This window comes from Pipistrellus kuhlii, unplaced genomic scaffold (assembly GCF_014108245.1).
Source record: "Pipistrellus kuhlii isolate mPipKuh1 unplaced genomic scaffold, mPipKuh1.p scaffold_m20_p_24, whole genome shotgun sequence".
Classification (NCBI taxonomy): domain Eukaryota; kingdom Metazoa; phylum Chordata; class Mammalia; order Chiroptera; family Vespertilionidae; genus Pipistrellus; species Pipistrellus kuhlii.
Window position 1 is genome coordinate 10918596 of NW_023425523.1, and position 16832 is coordinate 10935427.

A 16832-nucleotide genomic window follows, 5' to 3' on the forward strand; every position below is an offset into this window, starting at 1 on the left:
GAACGGCCCTTTGCAAAGGTGTCTTGCTGCCCTGGCCGGTTTGGCTCAGTGGATAAAGTGTCCGCCTTTGGACTGAAGGGCCCCAGGTTCGATCTGGGACAAGGGCAAATGCCCATGTGGGGCGTGCAGGAAGCAGCCGATCAATGATCCTCTCTCATCACTGATGTTTCTACCTCTCTCTTCTCCTCTCCCTCTCTCTCTGAAATACCTCCTCGGTGTTATTGCTGAAACACCTCCGAGGCAGCAGGCGCTGTCCCCTTCCCAGGAACCAGAGCCAGGCGCTAAGCCAAGGCTCCATCCTGAAGCAGCGGGCCAGGGCTTCCTCAGCCACAGGGAAGGGAATCATGGCAACGTCTGTGTCTAGGAAACTGCATTTTTAAAGCAAAATAGAGCAGGACAAAGAGAATACCCCCTGAAACGAGGCTGCAGGACACGTGCACACGCTCTGTGTACCGCCCACGCCTCCGCCACAGCGAAACGCTGGGCCGTGCAAGGCCGCCAGGTGTTATGGTGTCGCAATGCGCTCTGACAAGTGCCGATGACGGAGAAGTTCCCACGGGCTCCCCCTGGCCTTCCCTAGACAAAGTCTAATGAGCTGAAGCTCATATGAGATCACAGAGAAAGGGAAAGCTTCCTGTCCATCCCTGCCAACACGCCGAGTGGCCCGAGAGCCCTGGGCGACAGTAACGAGGAGAAGGAAGGAGGAGGGGGAAGGAGGGAGGGGTGAGGGAGAGAGGAGAGAGGAGGGAGGAGGGAGGAGGGAGAAGGGACCTGCAGCAGGACATGCCTCTCTGACCAGGGAGCCCGAGTAGCAGCTACCTCCTGGGCTTCTTACTGGGCAGAGCTGTCACGCATGTACTAATGGCCACGAGCAGTGTGGCAGCCAGAACATCACAGGTAAGGATGCAGGTGCCGCCGAGCTGTCCGTTTCCCTTGTCCCCTAGCACCCCGCCCGGACAAAGCACGGGAGCTGGAAGACGTGGGCATGCAGGGAACCTTTCAAAGCCAGCCTGAGCACACAGCACGGGAGCTGCTCACCTGAGGTCCTACCTGCACCCGCCTGTGCAGTTTGCCGAAATATTTTAAAATCCTTCCTCCCTGCCGTGGAGGCCCTGCCCTTCCAGGATGCTACTCCTAATGGGCTGCAGGTGCCCGTGTGTGTCTCGCTGCATAGAAAGCAGACGTGCCCGGAAGGACTCCCAGCCAGGGAAGCACACGTCCATTTAAACCGAACGGCGATGGTAGCAGCCAGGGCGTGAGTGAGCAAAGCCAGCTCCGGGCACCGGAGGAACTGAATAACCAGCTGGGGGTGACAGAGTGGAGAGGAGGCCTCAGCCCCAAGGCGGGCTCGCTTGCTTGTTTCCTAGACTGCAGAGCCGGTCACTGGGCTGAGGGCGGACAGTGATTAAAATCACTGCAATCCTCGTGACGGGCCCCAAACAAAATCTAGAACGCTCAGGCCAACAGTATATCCAGGGCGCCCAACGACCGTTTAAAAAGGCACCACGGAGGGAGATAAGCCCAGAAACAGATGCTAACACAGGGAGTCATCACAGGAGGCTATCTTTAATGGCGGGGACCACCGAAAGGGTCCAGAGCTTTCTAGCACCTTCCGAGAGAACCGGTGTGTGCAAGGACAGGTCTCTGTTATTGTGGATTTTACAATTCTGCGCCCAGGGGAGAGAATCTCACTTGCGAGCAGTCCCTCCGGTTGTGTGAGACATGATATAAGTAGGGACGTGGTCCCCTGGCTCTGAGTCCAGTCTGTGTGTTTTTTCACCTATTTATGTTCTAGCTCAAAGTTACTATGTCTTGAAAAAAATAAAACATTGAAGACAGACGTAAGCACTCCCCAAGAAGCAGGGGCTCCTTCGAGGCCGAGGGCGGGTCTGTGTGTGGGACCCACACAGGGAGAGCGTGTGAAGCTCACGGCATCTGCCCTGCTCTGTGAGCAGTTACAACAGGGAGGACCTCAGACAGCAGCTGCGTGGTCTGCTATGCTGTTGATGGTCCCCTTCATCTCCACGCCTCCATGCTCCTGTCCTTTGTGCAACGTGCCAAGCACCTGTGCCAGGCCATGGGCACCCGGAGGAGGGAGGGGGGATCGGTGTGACCCAGCCCTGACCACACACAGGCGGCGGCCAGCGCTAGGTCAGTAAAGAGAATCCTGGGATAAAAAAATATCGCCACAGCTTCTTATTCCCAGTCCTCCCATTCCTCTTCGCTTTGGACACTAGATCGCGTTCCTATAAAATGATTCTCCTTTATCCCCACAGGACGATGTGGGTGTCCACGGAAGCCTTCGTGGTGAACACGTACAAACCGCAGCACACAGTCCTCTGGGCCAGGAAACCTGGTGCTGAAACCCAGTGCTGGACCAGACAACATCTATGGCACCAGCAGAATGGGCACCATCAAACACCCACAAACCACACGCACTACCCACTGCAGCTTCTTTCAACGGAGCTGCCCTGGGCCCCTCACTGAAATGCACGCTGATGCTGAGAGCACACTGAGCGGCGGGCTGGAATCAACCCAACTGGAATATCAGCTTCAGAGAGGCGACCCACTCATTCACTGATCTGCACGGGGGTGTGAGTCCCGCACGCCACACTCCCAGGCTCCCCCTGGCCCAGGAAACAGTGATGGGCCACCAGTGCCAAGTGGCGATGCCACACAGGGTGCAGCCCAAGCACAATGTGCCATCCCACCGCTCGGTGCCAACACCAAAGCCTATATAGACATACTTCCGTTTCTGCTACATGTGCTTGCTTTCCTTCTTTAAAAATTTGATTTCAGAGAGGGGGAGAGAAGAGAGACAGAAACATTGGTTGGCTGCCTCCTGCAACTGCCCTGACTGGGGATCGGACCTGCAACCAAGGTACGTGCCCTGACCGGAAATCAAACCGCCTCCTTTCTTTCGGTGAAGCTCCAACCGATGCAGCCACACTGAGCAGAGTCCGGTGTTTTGTTTTGTTTGTTTTCTGGCCGGGTGACAATTATTTGCATAAAATATCTCAGGAGCAAAAATGTGTTTCTGCCATCAAGTCCGGTAAACCTGCTTTCAGGCACCATCCTTTCCTCCTTGAGTGGGAGGGTGTGAAACAGAAGCCAATGCCAGGCATTCAGGGAGGGGCCTCGTTTTGTGAAAACAGCTTCGTGCTGACAAAAGAGGAAAAATAAATGTCACCCTGAACGACCAAATTACCAACCGACCTTCTTTCTCAACGGGAGCTGGATGTCCACATCCCACACTCCCTCACCCCCACACCCTCACCCCCCACCCCACTTGGCTATAGTTACCAGATGAACATCAGGGTCAGAGTGTGCCCCAGGAGGACCCGGTGCCGGAACAGGTCCAGGAAACTCCCCGACCCCCTGCAGCTCCTGTTGGCCGGATGAGTGAGTGAGAACGTGCACTTGAGCTTGCGGTTCCTCTTGGCGATGAGGTACAGAGCCTCTTCTGCCTCGCTCAGTCGACCCTGGGAGTATAACCAACGAGGTGATTCAGGAATGAATCTGAAAGAGACGTCATTAAAGGCTGTATATTCGTACCGGCACAAGTGCACAGGCCGAGGCAATCCCCCTAGGCTGTGCTCGGTTCCCTCACCACCACGGATTCCACTGCAGGCCTAAAGCTGTCACTGCCACAGACACAGGGAAGACCGAGCAGGCGACTTCACAGCTGCCCAGGCTAAGAGGCGATCTGATCTATGAATGGAAATGGAGACCACGCTTCCAAAATAGCAGTGAGACCGGTAAACGGCATGCAGTTACCTTTAAGACAATTTAATGTGAATGGCGAGGTCAGACCATAGCACTAAATATACCAATGCTTCATGAAGCAAGGGTCAGAGCGGTGGGCCTCAATCACAGCCAGGTGTTGTCAGAATAACACTGTGGAGATAGCAGGCGTTTTGAGTTCTCGAAAAGCCCCATAAAGAAGATAAAAATCTTTATTATCTCATCAGAAAAAAATAAATTCGGACAAAGTGTCTTAAAGGTAGTGATACGTGATCATGAAGGCGGACATTATGTGACGGTCACACATAAAAATTAAACAGGCTTTATCACTGTGCAGTTACTTTGGAGCATTTACTGCTTCAAAGTATTCAAAGCAGCTGAGAATATTTCCTGAATCCCCCAAGATCTTATAAAACAAAAGTGACTTCCTGATTAACTTCCAGTTACACAACAGCAGTTCCTTTCTACTACAGCACAACGTACTGGACATTTATACCGCCACTGATATCTTCCAAGACCCAGACATTACATATATATAAAAATATATATATATAATTTTAGAGAGAAAAGGAGAGAGAGATGATACATCAATGCTGAGAGAGAATCACTGATTGGCTGCCCCCAGGCACGCCCCACACTGGGACCCGCAACCTCAGCATGTGTCCTGACCGGGAATCGAACCATGACCCGATCATAAGTCGAATCTCAACGACTGAGCCACACCAGCCAGGCACATACGTCTCCTCCTCCCAGCTCTGCATGCACCCATAGAGGACTTTTCAAAGACAAAACTATGGCCAGAGCACAAAGCCTTGTTTACTGCACACAACATCAAGTACCTTTGGATCTAATTGGACCTGATTGGCCTAAAATGAAACCTGTATAAATCACCAATCTACGTTTCCATTAATAGATCAGGTCTCCCCTTAGCCTGGGCAGCTGTGAAGTCGCCCGCTCGGTCTCCCCTGTGTCTTTGGCAGGGTAGCAGGTGCAGGGAGGAAAGACCATGGAAACAAAAAGGCAGGGTCTTTCCCAGGAGCTCTGCCACTCGGGAGGGAATATTCGTGTACAACGCTGAACTGTCAACAAAAGCAGGGCCTGGGGCTTCTACAACATCCTGAAAAAGCCCTCCACCTCCGTCCTCATCACCATGCGATTCTTACTGCTTACACACAAGTAAATGATCAAGTGAAACATTGTTCTGTAGGACGTCAGGTGTGCCGATCATCCGTCAGATCACCTGACCCTGGGCGCAGTGGGGTGCTGTGTACGCTGCCTGCCTAAGACTTTAGTAAATGTGCAGCTTGAAATAGAGGTCAACTATTTCTACTCTATTCCTTTCCGTACTTGCTTTTGAACCTGAATAAAGAGCTGCTAAGTTAAAGATCTAGCTGGGTGAGAATTCTACCACCGCTATCCCTCACTGTCCCACAGAAGCAAGCTGGTTCCATGGCCTGAACATTGCATTTATCCCCAAGATCTTGATGATTATAGTGAGAGTCTGACACCTCTAGAGAAGCCCTTTCAGAAGGCCCGGAACCCTTCTGGGGAAGCAGCTGAGGTAGAGAGCACCAAGCCAGCACTGTGGGTGAGTCATTCGTAAACCCTGCCCTGACCAGGATACGTCCTTTTACTCTGCTCAGCCCATGCACCGTAGCTGAGGGTTCCTCGTACAGCTGAGAATTTTCCCGCATCCCCACACAAAGGTGCCGAAATGACACTCATCTGTAAGGTGAATCGTTGACATTATATGTTATTATGAATAGGTCTTTTATATAAAAAATAGATTTTTTAAAAATCCTCCTCTGTCGCACACCCAGCCCACGCTGTGATCCAGCCGGAAGATCTTTATAAGTTTTAACCTGATGAGGCATCAGGTTAAAAAGAAATTGGACCCGCTGTCATCATCTGAAGGCTAAAATGCAGTTTTCGGAGAGGTTACTTTAAACAGGGATACCTGCATTCTGAATTAATTTAAGCACCTCTCTTCCCAGAAGCTGCCACGCATGGGAGCGCTTGCAGAATTGAGTTCTTCACCTGAGTCAGTTCAGGCAAATTCCTGCTCACTGGCCCTCGGAAGGCATTCCTTCTGCTTAAGCTCCTCGCGCGAGAACTACTTACAAAGATAAGAGAAAGAGCGCCGTTCCCTGCAGGTTCACCAGCACCGCCAGGCTCCTCCAGGAGCGGATGAGGTAGCCCAGCAGGGCGCACTGGGCGATGCCGACTGCGAAGAAGAGGCCGCCGAGGGACCCTGGTTCGGGGAAGAGAGAGACCTGTGACTGGAGAGGCCCCGCCTGCAGACCATTCCCAACCCGAACCAGAGCCAGTCCCTTCCTCCTGAGATGTCAGCGGGAAAGAGAAACCCGCACAAACATCGAGCCTCAGACGATAAACCGGAAGGGAGGCCAGCACCCGGGTGAAAAAGGGGGAAGGATGGATGAAAAATACACACCCCACGCGGTCAAGACGGATTTGAAGGCTGTGCCTGTTGGACTGACACGTACCTGACCCGCGGCCGAGGATTGGAAACATTGTTTGCTATATGACCAGGAGGTGTTTAGGTCATGCAATACCGGGACTTCATTTCGTCACAGATGCTGCCCCTGGAATCCTTATCTAAAATCACAACCTACCTGTCAGTCCTCCCTCTTGCCCACCCCAACTTAATTCATCACCATCATATATGACACTTCATATTTATTTTCTTGTCTATCGCTCCCAAGTAGAATATAAGCGCCATGAAGCCTGGATTATTGTCAGCACACTAATAGGGAAAAAACCAACCACAGTATTGTTAAGGAACCGTATTTTTTAAAATAAATGCTGAGGTGGGTATTAATCCCACCGGCTTGTACAATATACTTGCAAAGTCTATTCCTCTGTCATACTTTCTATACCTGTTATCGCTAACATACCAGAAGTAGCTACTGTTTATATAACAGCTAGGGTTTAATGAGCAGTAAGCCTTTTGCATATGTTGTCCTAGACCGCATAGACCATAATTAGCCATCTATGGAGTGAGGACAGAGCTGGACGGTTGGGTGCTGCGGGTGGCAGGCCCGGGTGGCAGGGCCGGGACCTGAACCCGGTCAGTCTGACTGGGGAGACTGCATTGCCTACGTTCCTCTCTCCTATCGCCCTCCTAAGGAAAGGTGGGCTTCTGTGGGCATTCCAAAGCAATGGGTTTTGTTGAGTCTGTTACAAAAATCTCTACAAAAATCCTGTAACACAAACGCCTTATTCTGTTCGTAGATTATCAAGCTGTAACTAAAAATAACGACAAGTATACGGAGCCTGGTGAGGCAAAGGGGAACCAAAGGGAGAGCCGAGGCTCAGTGTTTGGAACATGTGGCCTGATAGGCAGGGGCATGGGCAAGTGTGATTTCCCTGGAAACCAAGATAATCAATAGCTATTACAGGCTCATTACGGCGCATCCGAGAGCACCTGGTTCCCACAAATGAGGCCTCTGCCACTCGGATCGGTTCCGAGGGCCAGCATCCACTGACGACAGTGTAGGCAGGAAGAGGAGGCCATAGGATGAGACCCTTTCCTCACCGGACTTACGATTTTCTGAAATGACCTCCAATCTATTCTGCCTCTCCTTATGAAAACATAAGCTCCAGCCCTGGCTGGTTTAGCTCAGTGGATAGAGTATCAGCCTGGGGACCGAAGAGTCCCAGGTTCAATTCCAGTCAAGAGCACGAACTCGGTTGCAGACTCAACCCCCGGCCCTGGTCGCGGCCATGCGGGAGGCAAATAATCAATGTATCTCTCTCACAACAATGTTTCTCTCTGTCTCTCCCCTTCCTTCCACTCTCTCTCTAAAAATCAATGGAAAAACATCTCAGAGGCAAAAAGGATGTTTTAGGTTTATTCTTAAACTTTCTTGTAAATACTTTACTTAGCATTTTAGACATACTGCAAACATTATTTTATAATCAAGCGTAATTTTTCAAGTTATATTTTTACTGTGAACCATTAGGCCACCTCTAATCAATCCCCTATTGCTGAGCATTCAGGTTTTCCCCACCCTCTGGCCGGTCAGCAGCCTATCGGCAGCCCCAGTGGCGTGCCCGGCTGCTGGAGAGAAACCAGCTGGGACCTGAGGACCAAGGACAGAACCCTGGGGACGGCCCGGATCTCAAGAGCTCCCGGTGCTGTCAGAATCCTGCGGTCCTGGGTGCGGGTCAGTGGACGGGCTTTCAGGGAGCTCTCTCATGCTCGTTCTAATTCTACCATGAAACGGGAAAGGAAGAATCCGAATGATCTGGCAGTGTGAGGGCAGTGAATGCCCTTCAGGGACATCCCTCTCTCCCAATCATCTGGAGGCACTCTGTGAGGGCGGGGACAAGCTCGCCGCCTGCCGTCTGAGAGGCAGACTTTCTACAGTGCAATTCAAGTGACTCATTCACGACCAGACAGCACAAACTCAGGAATGCAAATCTAGCGGTTGGACAGAGCATTTCAAGTCCAAGTGCATCCTTAGACTCTAGGGTTAAACTGGTTCCCGAAGCAGCTCACCACCTCCACATCCCCTGTAGGCCCCAGCAGTACCTGCGAGTGCCCAGTAGGCGGCGCCCACACATTCGTTCAGCAGGACAAAGGCCACCAGTGACATCCCGCCATTCATCACGCCCACCAGGAAGCGGGTGATCACGAAGAATGTGTAGGAGGGCGAAAACCCATTGGCAATAGCAAATAAGATGTCCAGCGCCAGACCTAGAAAGAGAGAAACAGCATTCAGTGACGCACAGGAAACAGCACCTGGTGGAAGCAAACAATTCCATTCCTTAGTTTGCAAACGTAAGTAAACCGATGCTTTTCTGACGGTTTGTTTTAAAAAAGGTTTCTCTTACAAACCATAAACAAAAACTGAGATTTTCTTTCTTTGTCACAGGTCGATTTCTGTCTATCAAAAATGCTAGTAATTTTTTAAAAATTCTATTTCAGCCCTAGTCGGTTTGGCTCAGTGGATAGAGCGCTGGCCTGTGGACAGAAGGGTTCCAGGTTTGATTCCAATCAAGGGCATATGCCCAGGTTGCAGGCTCAATCCCCAGTGTGGGGCATGCAGAAGGTAGCTAATCAATGATTCTCTCTCATATTTGATGTTTCTATCTCTCTTCCCTCTTCCTTCCTCTCTCAAATATATACCCTAGCTCAGTAGTTGGCAAACTGCAGCTCGCGCGAACCACATGCAGCTCTTTGGCCCCTTGAGTGTGGCTCTTCCACAAAATACCACGTGTGGGCGTGCATGTACAATGCAACTAAAACTTCGTGGCTCATGCGCAGAAGTTGGTTTTCAGCTCTCAAAAGGAATTTCAATCGTCGTACTGTTGCTATTTGGTTCTGTTGACTAATGAGTTTGCCGACCACTGCCCTAGCTCATACTCAGCTTGTCAAGAGAGCTACGCTGCGTTCTGTGGAGCCCATTCAAAATGAATCAACAACACAAGATAGAAGGAAATGGACCTAGGAGACTGCCTCAATCTTTGCTCTCTTTTAGGAACATGGCATAAATTAGAATTTGGGGGTGACAGCACCATCATCTCTGAAAAGCTTTCAGTGCCAATACCTGGCCTTTGCCACCTAAGCTGGCCACCTGAAAACCTTGGCCAGAATCCACGCTGGCTGCTGTTCGGCCTCTTGCCAGTGCAATAAAAAGGCAGTTCCGCGTCCACATGGAATTCCCCGGAACCTCCGGGAAATGTGTCCTCATTCAGTTCAGGAACACTCCGGTGGCTTACCTATGAGGTAGACCTTTTTCCTCCCGAAGCGGTCGGAGAGCTGCCCGAAGGAGATCACACCCACAAACACGCCGCTGAAGAAGAAGGAGCTGGCCGCGCTGACTTTGTACGATCTGTCGGCGATCAGAAACCACTGGAGAAAGGAAGAACAGAGACATGTAGGTCGCCGAAAAGATGGGTGGACTCAGTTAGCTACTAAAAAAACAAACGGACAACAAAACTTGTCCACTCGAACCTAGCCACGGCGAGCCAGAACTCAGGGGAGCATCCATCTTGGCCCACATGCAAGGAGATCTTGTCTGGAGAAATGCTGGAAGTCATTACTATTCCGATGTGCTCCCACAGTGCTCATCCACACCCACCACATGGAGTGGGGGAGCTAGTGCTGACCATGTCCTTCATGCTAAGCCCTGCATTTCTCTGACAACTAACACACTACATGACATGTAAGAGGCAACAGCTAAACATCCCTTTCCTCTAACAGATTCATGGATTTAAAATCTCTTGAATTCTTTTCTCAAACAGTTAAACACAGAATTGCCGTATGATCCACTAATTCCATTTCTCCAGTATATACGCTAAAGAACTGAAAGCAGGGATTCACACAGACTTTGTACGCTAATGTCTGTAGCAGCACTATTCACAGTGGGCAAAAGTGGAACCGACCTAAAGGGCTCTGGACAGTTAAACAGAAGGTGGTGAGTTCACACGGTGGAGTATGATACAGCCTTAAAAAGGAATAAAATTCTGGCAAGCTACTACATGCATGACCCTGGAGGACATCATGCTAAGTAAAATAAGAAGACTGGAGAACATACTCAGAAAGAGTCTGGTGGCTTTGCTAGAAATAAGCAGTAAAAAGGTATTCACACGGCAAGGCCAAAGTCCAGAAGTGGCCCAAAGAAGAAAGAAAAGTGAAAAGTTCTTATAGTTAAAAGTGCATTCTAGAGAATTATGAGTCTTAGCCCCGGAACTGGTCCAGGATGGTTAAGAGCCAGATGCCAGGTGGGCAAACAAGGCTATAAAGTGCTTAAAGATGAAGTGTCTTGTCATCTAAGGCCTCTTGGATGACAAGATGGGAGGCAGGTCATTTTATGAGTGCCACCGCACTCCCAGCTTGTCAGCATATCGAGGCTGTGGGGCTGGAACACACGGCAGCTTCCCCACGCCGAGCTGCAGGACCAGGCGCCCGGTACCGCTGGGGAGCTGGGGGCTGTTCTGGGAAATATTTGGAAGTATCTTGATAATAATTCTAACTCCACTCCACTCCCCTACTGTCCTGTGTTAGTGCCCCAAATATTTCCAGTTTGGGGCAGGAAAAATCTCACTTCAGGAGAAAATCAGGGGCTCCGAGGTCTTCTGTGATTAAGAAGAACTGGGACAGAGTGTTTCAGGAACAATTTCATGGTGATTAGCTAACTTGCTTCACGCAATACAGTTGTCACTCGGAATTACCACTTAATGGGTGAAGTGTGAGGTCTAGAACAGACAGAAGCACAGGCGTAAGAAAGCAAGACATTAAAAAAATTAGCCCCTAAAGCAATTATTGCAGTCCATTTTTCAATAGTTTTGCTATTCTGTCTTTTGACCTCAGGGTATGACTTGGGAAAATATATTAATCTCGAGATAATAATCAATCAATTTCAGTTGTTACATCTACAATGATATTGAAGATTCCAGCCTTACTCTTTTTGGTTGCAAACATTAATTAAGCATGATAATTGCATGTCTCCGTGATATTTGGTCCTTTCTCAATGAGTCAGAGCTCGGGGAATAATGTGAATATGGCAGACAGCAATTTGCTACATCAATTCACCCCCATGGCTATTAGCTCATTTTAAAATGAGAGGGTGTTGGTTTTTTTTGTTTTTGTTTTTGTTTGTTTTTTGCATTAATACCAAGTTAATCATATCTACATAACCTATTATTGTATAATTCACCCTTCCCCTAACCCTCCACAAATAACTTCTGCAAGGCCTGACTTGAATGTAATAAGAGGCAGGTGAGAGTTTTCAATAAGTTGACAAACAAAACAGAACCAGAGGCAGGGATCCAGGGAACAGACTGACAGATGTCAGAGGGGAGGGGGGTGGGGGACTGGATGAAAGAGGGTGAAGAGAGCAGCCACAGAACATATATGCACAGCCCATGGCCACAGACGGCCGTGTGGTGAGGGCCAGGGGAGGGTGGAGGGTGGGGGCTGGGTGGACATGGGCAAAGCGGGGATGGGGAGGATGAAGAATATCCATAATAGTGTCAACAATAACAAATAAAATAAATAAATAATAAGTAAATAAATATAAAATGAGTATTCTTAGCACCATCTCCAACTACAGAGTTCTGCAGGCTCTATCTGGATAATTATGTTTAAAAGTTTCCACAAGACTTTATGCTTGCTTTTTTAACTCCAATTTTATGCCAAATTAAGTTCAGGAAGCAGAATATATTATCTATATACCACAGATTGTACATTAAGGATATTTACCAACTTAATGACAAGTTGGGGTCCCGGCTTTAACATTGCCACCTTGGGGGTTTTGAGGAGCCACTAGAACACCAGAGAGGGCATCAGAGCGGAATGAAGGCTAAGAGAGTGGGCGGAGGGAGGGCTGGGTGTGCGACTGCACTGCAGCGAAGGTGACTGGGGCTGCCCGCAGATCATGTTCTCGTTACTCCTCCCTCTGCAGTGGTTTCTCCGCCAGCTCCGGCATATTTAGGGGCGGTGGCAGGACACTAGGGAGCCACCCACCGCGCCTCTTGGAACCACACCAGGACTTGCAATGCCACCCAATCAGTGCTCCGGCGTGCAAGGCAGAGATAGGGTGTGTGGACACATGCGCCACTCACTCACGTGGGTGAGGATGGCGCACGGAGGGCGGGCACCTCACCTGGACGTTGGAATAAAGTAAAATGACTGCGGGACGTGGGATTCTGCGCTGACACGTAAGGCAGACGCGCCTCTCCTAGGGTCTGTGGGGACGGGGCAGTGCTGTTAGCACGTGGGCAGCAGCTGCTGGGAGCTGAACACCCAGCGGCCCCTGAGCAGCACAGAGTCAGCGTTCATTTTATTCTCTTCTCCTTGGCTATTCTTTTGCTATTTCAGGAAACCTGTACATTTATTTGGGCTTGACAAGATTTTTTCTAAGTTGTACTTTTACTATTATTTTTCTTTTATTACAGTAGAGTTGGCACAAAATATTATGTTAGTCCAGGTGGACAGTACAGTGATTCGACATCTCTATGCCTTATGATGTGATCATCACCGTAAGTCTCGTGAGCGCCTCTCTCTGCAGTTACTGTGGAATGATTGACTGTATTCCCCAGGCCGCACATGGTCTCCCCATGACTTATTTACTTCATAACTGGAAGCTGGTCCCTCTGTGTCCCTTCCCCTTTTGACCCATCCTCCCAGCCCCCTCCTCTCTGGTAACCACCAGTCTGTTCTCTGTACCTAGGAGTCTGTTTCTGTTTTATTTGTTCATTTGTTTTGTGCTTTACATTGCAAATATAAGTGGAATCATACGGTCTCTGTCTTTGCCTGACTTATTTCACTTAGCACAATACTCTTTAGGTCCATCTATGTTGCCACAAATGGCAAGATTTCATTATTTTTATGGCTAAGCAATACTCCTTTGTGTGCATGTGTGTGTGTGTGTGTGAACAACTCTACACATAGAAATTTGACAATTTAGATGAAATGAACCAATTCCTTGACAAGCCCAACTGCCACAACTCACAATACAAAACAGAGCATTTAAATATGTAGCCCTCTAATTATTAAAAAAAACTGAATTCATAATTTTAAAACTCTACAAGAAGAAACCTATAGGTCAAAATGATCTCACTGGAGAGTTCTACCAACTGCTTAAAACACTGACACCAATTCTACACAGTCTCTTCCAGAAAATAGAAACGCTTCTTATGAAATTAGTATTACCCTGATACAAAAACCAGACAAAGGTAGTACAAGAAAAGAAAACTACAGTCCAATATCCATCATGAATATAGAAGCCAAAATCCTTAGCAAAATAATAGCAAATAGAATTCAGCAATATATAAAAATATGTTACCCAGAGATTCAAGGCTGGTTCTATATTTGAAAATCAATTACTATAATCCACCATGTTAGAAGCTAAGGAAGAAAAATCACATGATCATCACATCACAAATCTAAATTGATGTATGGGACAAAATTCAATACACAACCATGATAAAAACTAATATATATATATATATATATATTTTTTTTTTTTTTAGAATGGGAGGGGGAAGGGGAACTTCCATGGCGGTGAGCAAATGGAGAGCTGTGGGGAGCAGGCACAGGACACGGTATTTTAGCATTTTAACAGCCAGTACGGGTGCTTTCCAGCTGAGCAGGGCCCTGCCCTCTGATCCCAGGGTTTCTCTCCACCCAGCTGCCAGCTCAGCTTGATTCCCTCCGCTGGCTCCGAAGAGGCTGTCCTTGTAAGAACCTCCTTGGCTAGCAAAGCACCCCTGAGCATAAGGCTTCCTGTCCACCGAGGTGGCCCGTTTGTACTTGAGGCTGTACGGTCAAGGTGCCCCACGTGGCCTGCACATGGGACTGGACTTCAACATGAACCGCCGGCGTCGACGGTGGGTCATTCCGTTTCTCGCTACTTCGTTAATTTCTGTGTCAATGATAAAGGAACATGGGAGTCTTACTTCACAAAGGACACTATCATCAAAGTGCAGCTCTTCTGGAGTTTGTATCTTACTAAGCATCTCCCACTGGGAGAAGGAAGGAAAAAGAATATGCTTTCATAGAATAGCCTCCTTTAACTCTCAAACGTACTAGCAAGTTATCTGAAGATGTGGCTGAAATTTAAACCAACCAGACAAAGAAGTGGTTCCGTTTGGACTTGGTGATCACCAGGGCCGGTGTCTGTGCCCCTGCGCCCGCTCCCGGGCTTACCTCGGAGGCGATGGAGGTGAAGCTGCCGCTGAAGTGCACGTGCTTGCGCAGCTCGCTGCCGTTGGCCCTCAGGAGCCAGTCCCCCAGCGCCCGGTCCTCCCCGGCCCGCTGGCCGCTGTGGCTCTGGTTGGGCAGGAGCTCGGCCAGGTCCCAGCGGTAGGAGGGCGTGGCCCCCACGAGCGCGATGAGGATGGCCTCCGTGGCCACGTAGAGCTGGGGGAGCAAACACACAAGACCAGCTACGCGGGCAACGCAATCCACGAGCTCAGAGCCGGGACATCTGCTTCTCGCTTTTGTGTGTTTACGAGCCACAGAAGCCAGACATCGGAGGAACAAAGGAGGAAAGTGCTAAGAGGGAGCTTCGTGATGGACTACTGACGAAGCCATCAGCTGCCACGCTGGTCAGGCACCTGCCGCTTTTCCAAGGATTCCCTCCTACGTGCTGAGCAGCTGCACCCCGTGGTCACCCAGGGGAGCAGGGAAAACAGCGCCTGCTGGTCTAAGGACTAGCATGCCCGCTCTCCTCCTCCGCACTGGAGCCTCGGCCCAGATAGCAGTCACCAGTGGCCAGGAGGGTCGTGGCCTTGAATTCACGATCTAAACATGAAGACTTTTTGTGGCACAGTTCCATGTCTCCAAAAACAGTGTACACACACACACACACCACACACAAGCCAGAGTGCTTTGTTAAAGCAGGTAAGCAGAATATGTACCTGACTAGGTTGTATTTTAAAATATAATATAAAAACTAATAATACAATTTAAAGAAATTCAAAATTCCAGGGATAGATAAACCCTTATATAACCTTTGGTCTTAACCATTGTTTAACCTGCACATAGGTGTCTACCCTCCACCACCCTTCACAAGGATTCCGCTGCCCACTCCATGCACACGTGTGTGCACACACACCCCAACTGAGCACACAGGGCCATGGCTTCATGCCACCAGGAGGATGTGAGACCATATCACGTAGGCAAGATCACATGCCCCCTTCCAGCACTAAGTGAGCATTCCATAAATATCTGGGGGGCGACTTACTAATAATACACGGTTTTTTTAATTTTAAAAAAATTAGCCCTGCCGAAACTGGTTTGACTCAGTGGATAGAGCGTCGGCCTGCAGACTAAAGGGTCCCAGGTACGATTCTGGTCAAGGGCATGTACGTTGGTTGCGGGGACATCCCTGGTGGGGCGGGGTGTGCAGGAGGCAGCTGGTCGATGTTTTTCTCTCATTGATGTTTCTAGTTTTCTATCCCTCTTCCTTCCTCTCTGTAAGAAATCAATAATATATATATATATATTCTTTTAAAAAATTAGCCCTGGCCGGTGTGGCTCAGTTGGTGAAATGCCATTGATTCCCAGTCAGGGCATATCACCGGGTTGCAGGTGAACATGGGAGGCAACCAACGGATGTTTCCCTCTCATGGCGATACTTCACTCTCCCTCTGACACTGTGCTAAACACCATGGGAGGGGCCCCGTGAGGAACAGGTGGTGCATGAACTGCAGAAAGACCACTGTTGGGTTCTCTGCCCCAGAGCACCTGCACGGGTCCTGCGGTCATCTGAAGTCAAACGGGCAGCACTCATCTAGTCACGGGATGTTCCACCCACACACGGAATGCAGATGGCTTTCCCCTTCCTCCACTGTGACAGTGTCACAGAGTTCACCCCACCACCACCACTACCACCACCACACAGTATAACTCTTCCCTTACTCTGCTCTGTGACTCCCAGGCACACGCATGCCCACGTGTTCCTGTCTAATGAGTCGCACCCATCAGCAGATGGGCCTTAGGCACAAGGAGAAACCGCCATCCATTCTCCTTCGGAGTGGGACTAACAACACCTCAAATAAATCATTATCTTCTCAAGTGCTACCTCCAGGGAAGGCGAGCAGGAGCCACAGATGGCTGGGCTTCTTCCCTCTCCCTGTCTAATTATTCCGGGAAGAGTGACTAAAACGCACTAGGGGGCTGAAGTTTTAAAAGTTTCAAAAAGTGAAGGTTTTCAAAGTAATTTTATACTTAATGGCATTCCAAGCTTTCCTAACACTCAGGAAACCAAAAACGTCTCCCATGATGATCTCATTACAATATCTCGTCAATGAAGTCATGGAAGGTAGGATGTTTATGTTGCGGAACAATGAGCTGCACAGCAATTAGTGAATCATTCAAGGTCATTGACAACACTAACAGCAAAGCCAGGATGGGCCTGGGAGCCGCCTAACTTTGGGGCCAGAGCTTTTTTCAGAGAATAAAAGAAACTGAAAAAAATCAAAGGTGATTTTATTCTTGTCACTATTGTTAGTCTTCCAGGCACTTGATCCTCAGTTATCTAAGCGACTCAACCAAAAGCGTTATATGAGTGGAACTTATCACTAGGGCAAAACCACATGTCCCTTACCCAGCA

General features: G+C 49.2%; 1 protein-coding gene across 4 annotated transcripts in view; it reads right to left on the minus strand.

Annotated features, from left to right (window-relative positions):
- The window catches only part of SLC22A15 (solute carrier family 22 member 15), a 34089-nt gene that overhangs the window by 11515 nt on the left and 5742 nt on the right, over positions 1-16832 (minus strand). Inside the window, exons 2-6 of one of the 4 annotated variants that reach the window (XM_036452666.2) lie at positions 14423-14635; positions 9490-9622; positions 8300-8464; positions 5866-5995; positions 3304-3519 (exon numbers count right to left, since the gene is read on the minus strand). In XM_036452666.2, coding sequence (XP_036308559.1) covers positions 3304-3519; positions 5866-5995; positions 8300-8464; positions 9490-9622; positions 14423-14635 — 857 coding nt within the window. The remainder of the gene's footprint in view (positions 1-3303; positions 3520-5865; positions 5996-8299; positions 8465-9489; positions 9623-14422; positions 14636-16832) is intronic. The other 3 variants (XM_036452672.2, XM_036452671.2, XM_036452673.2) reach the window with 3 other exon arrangements.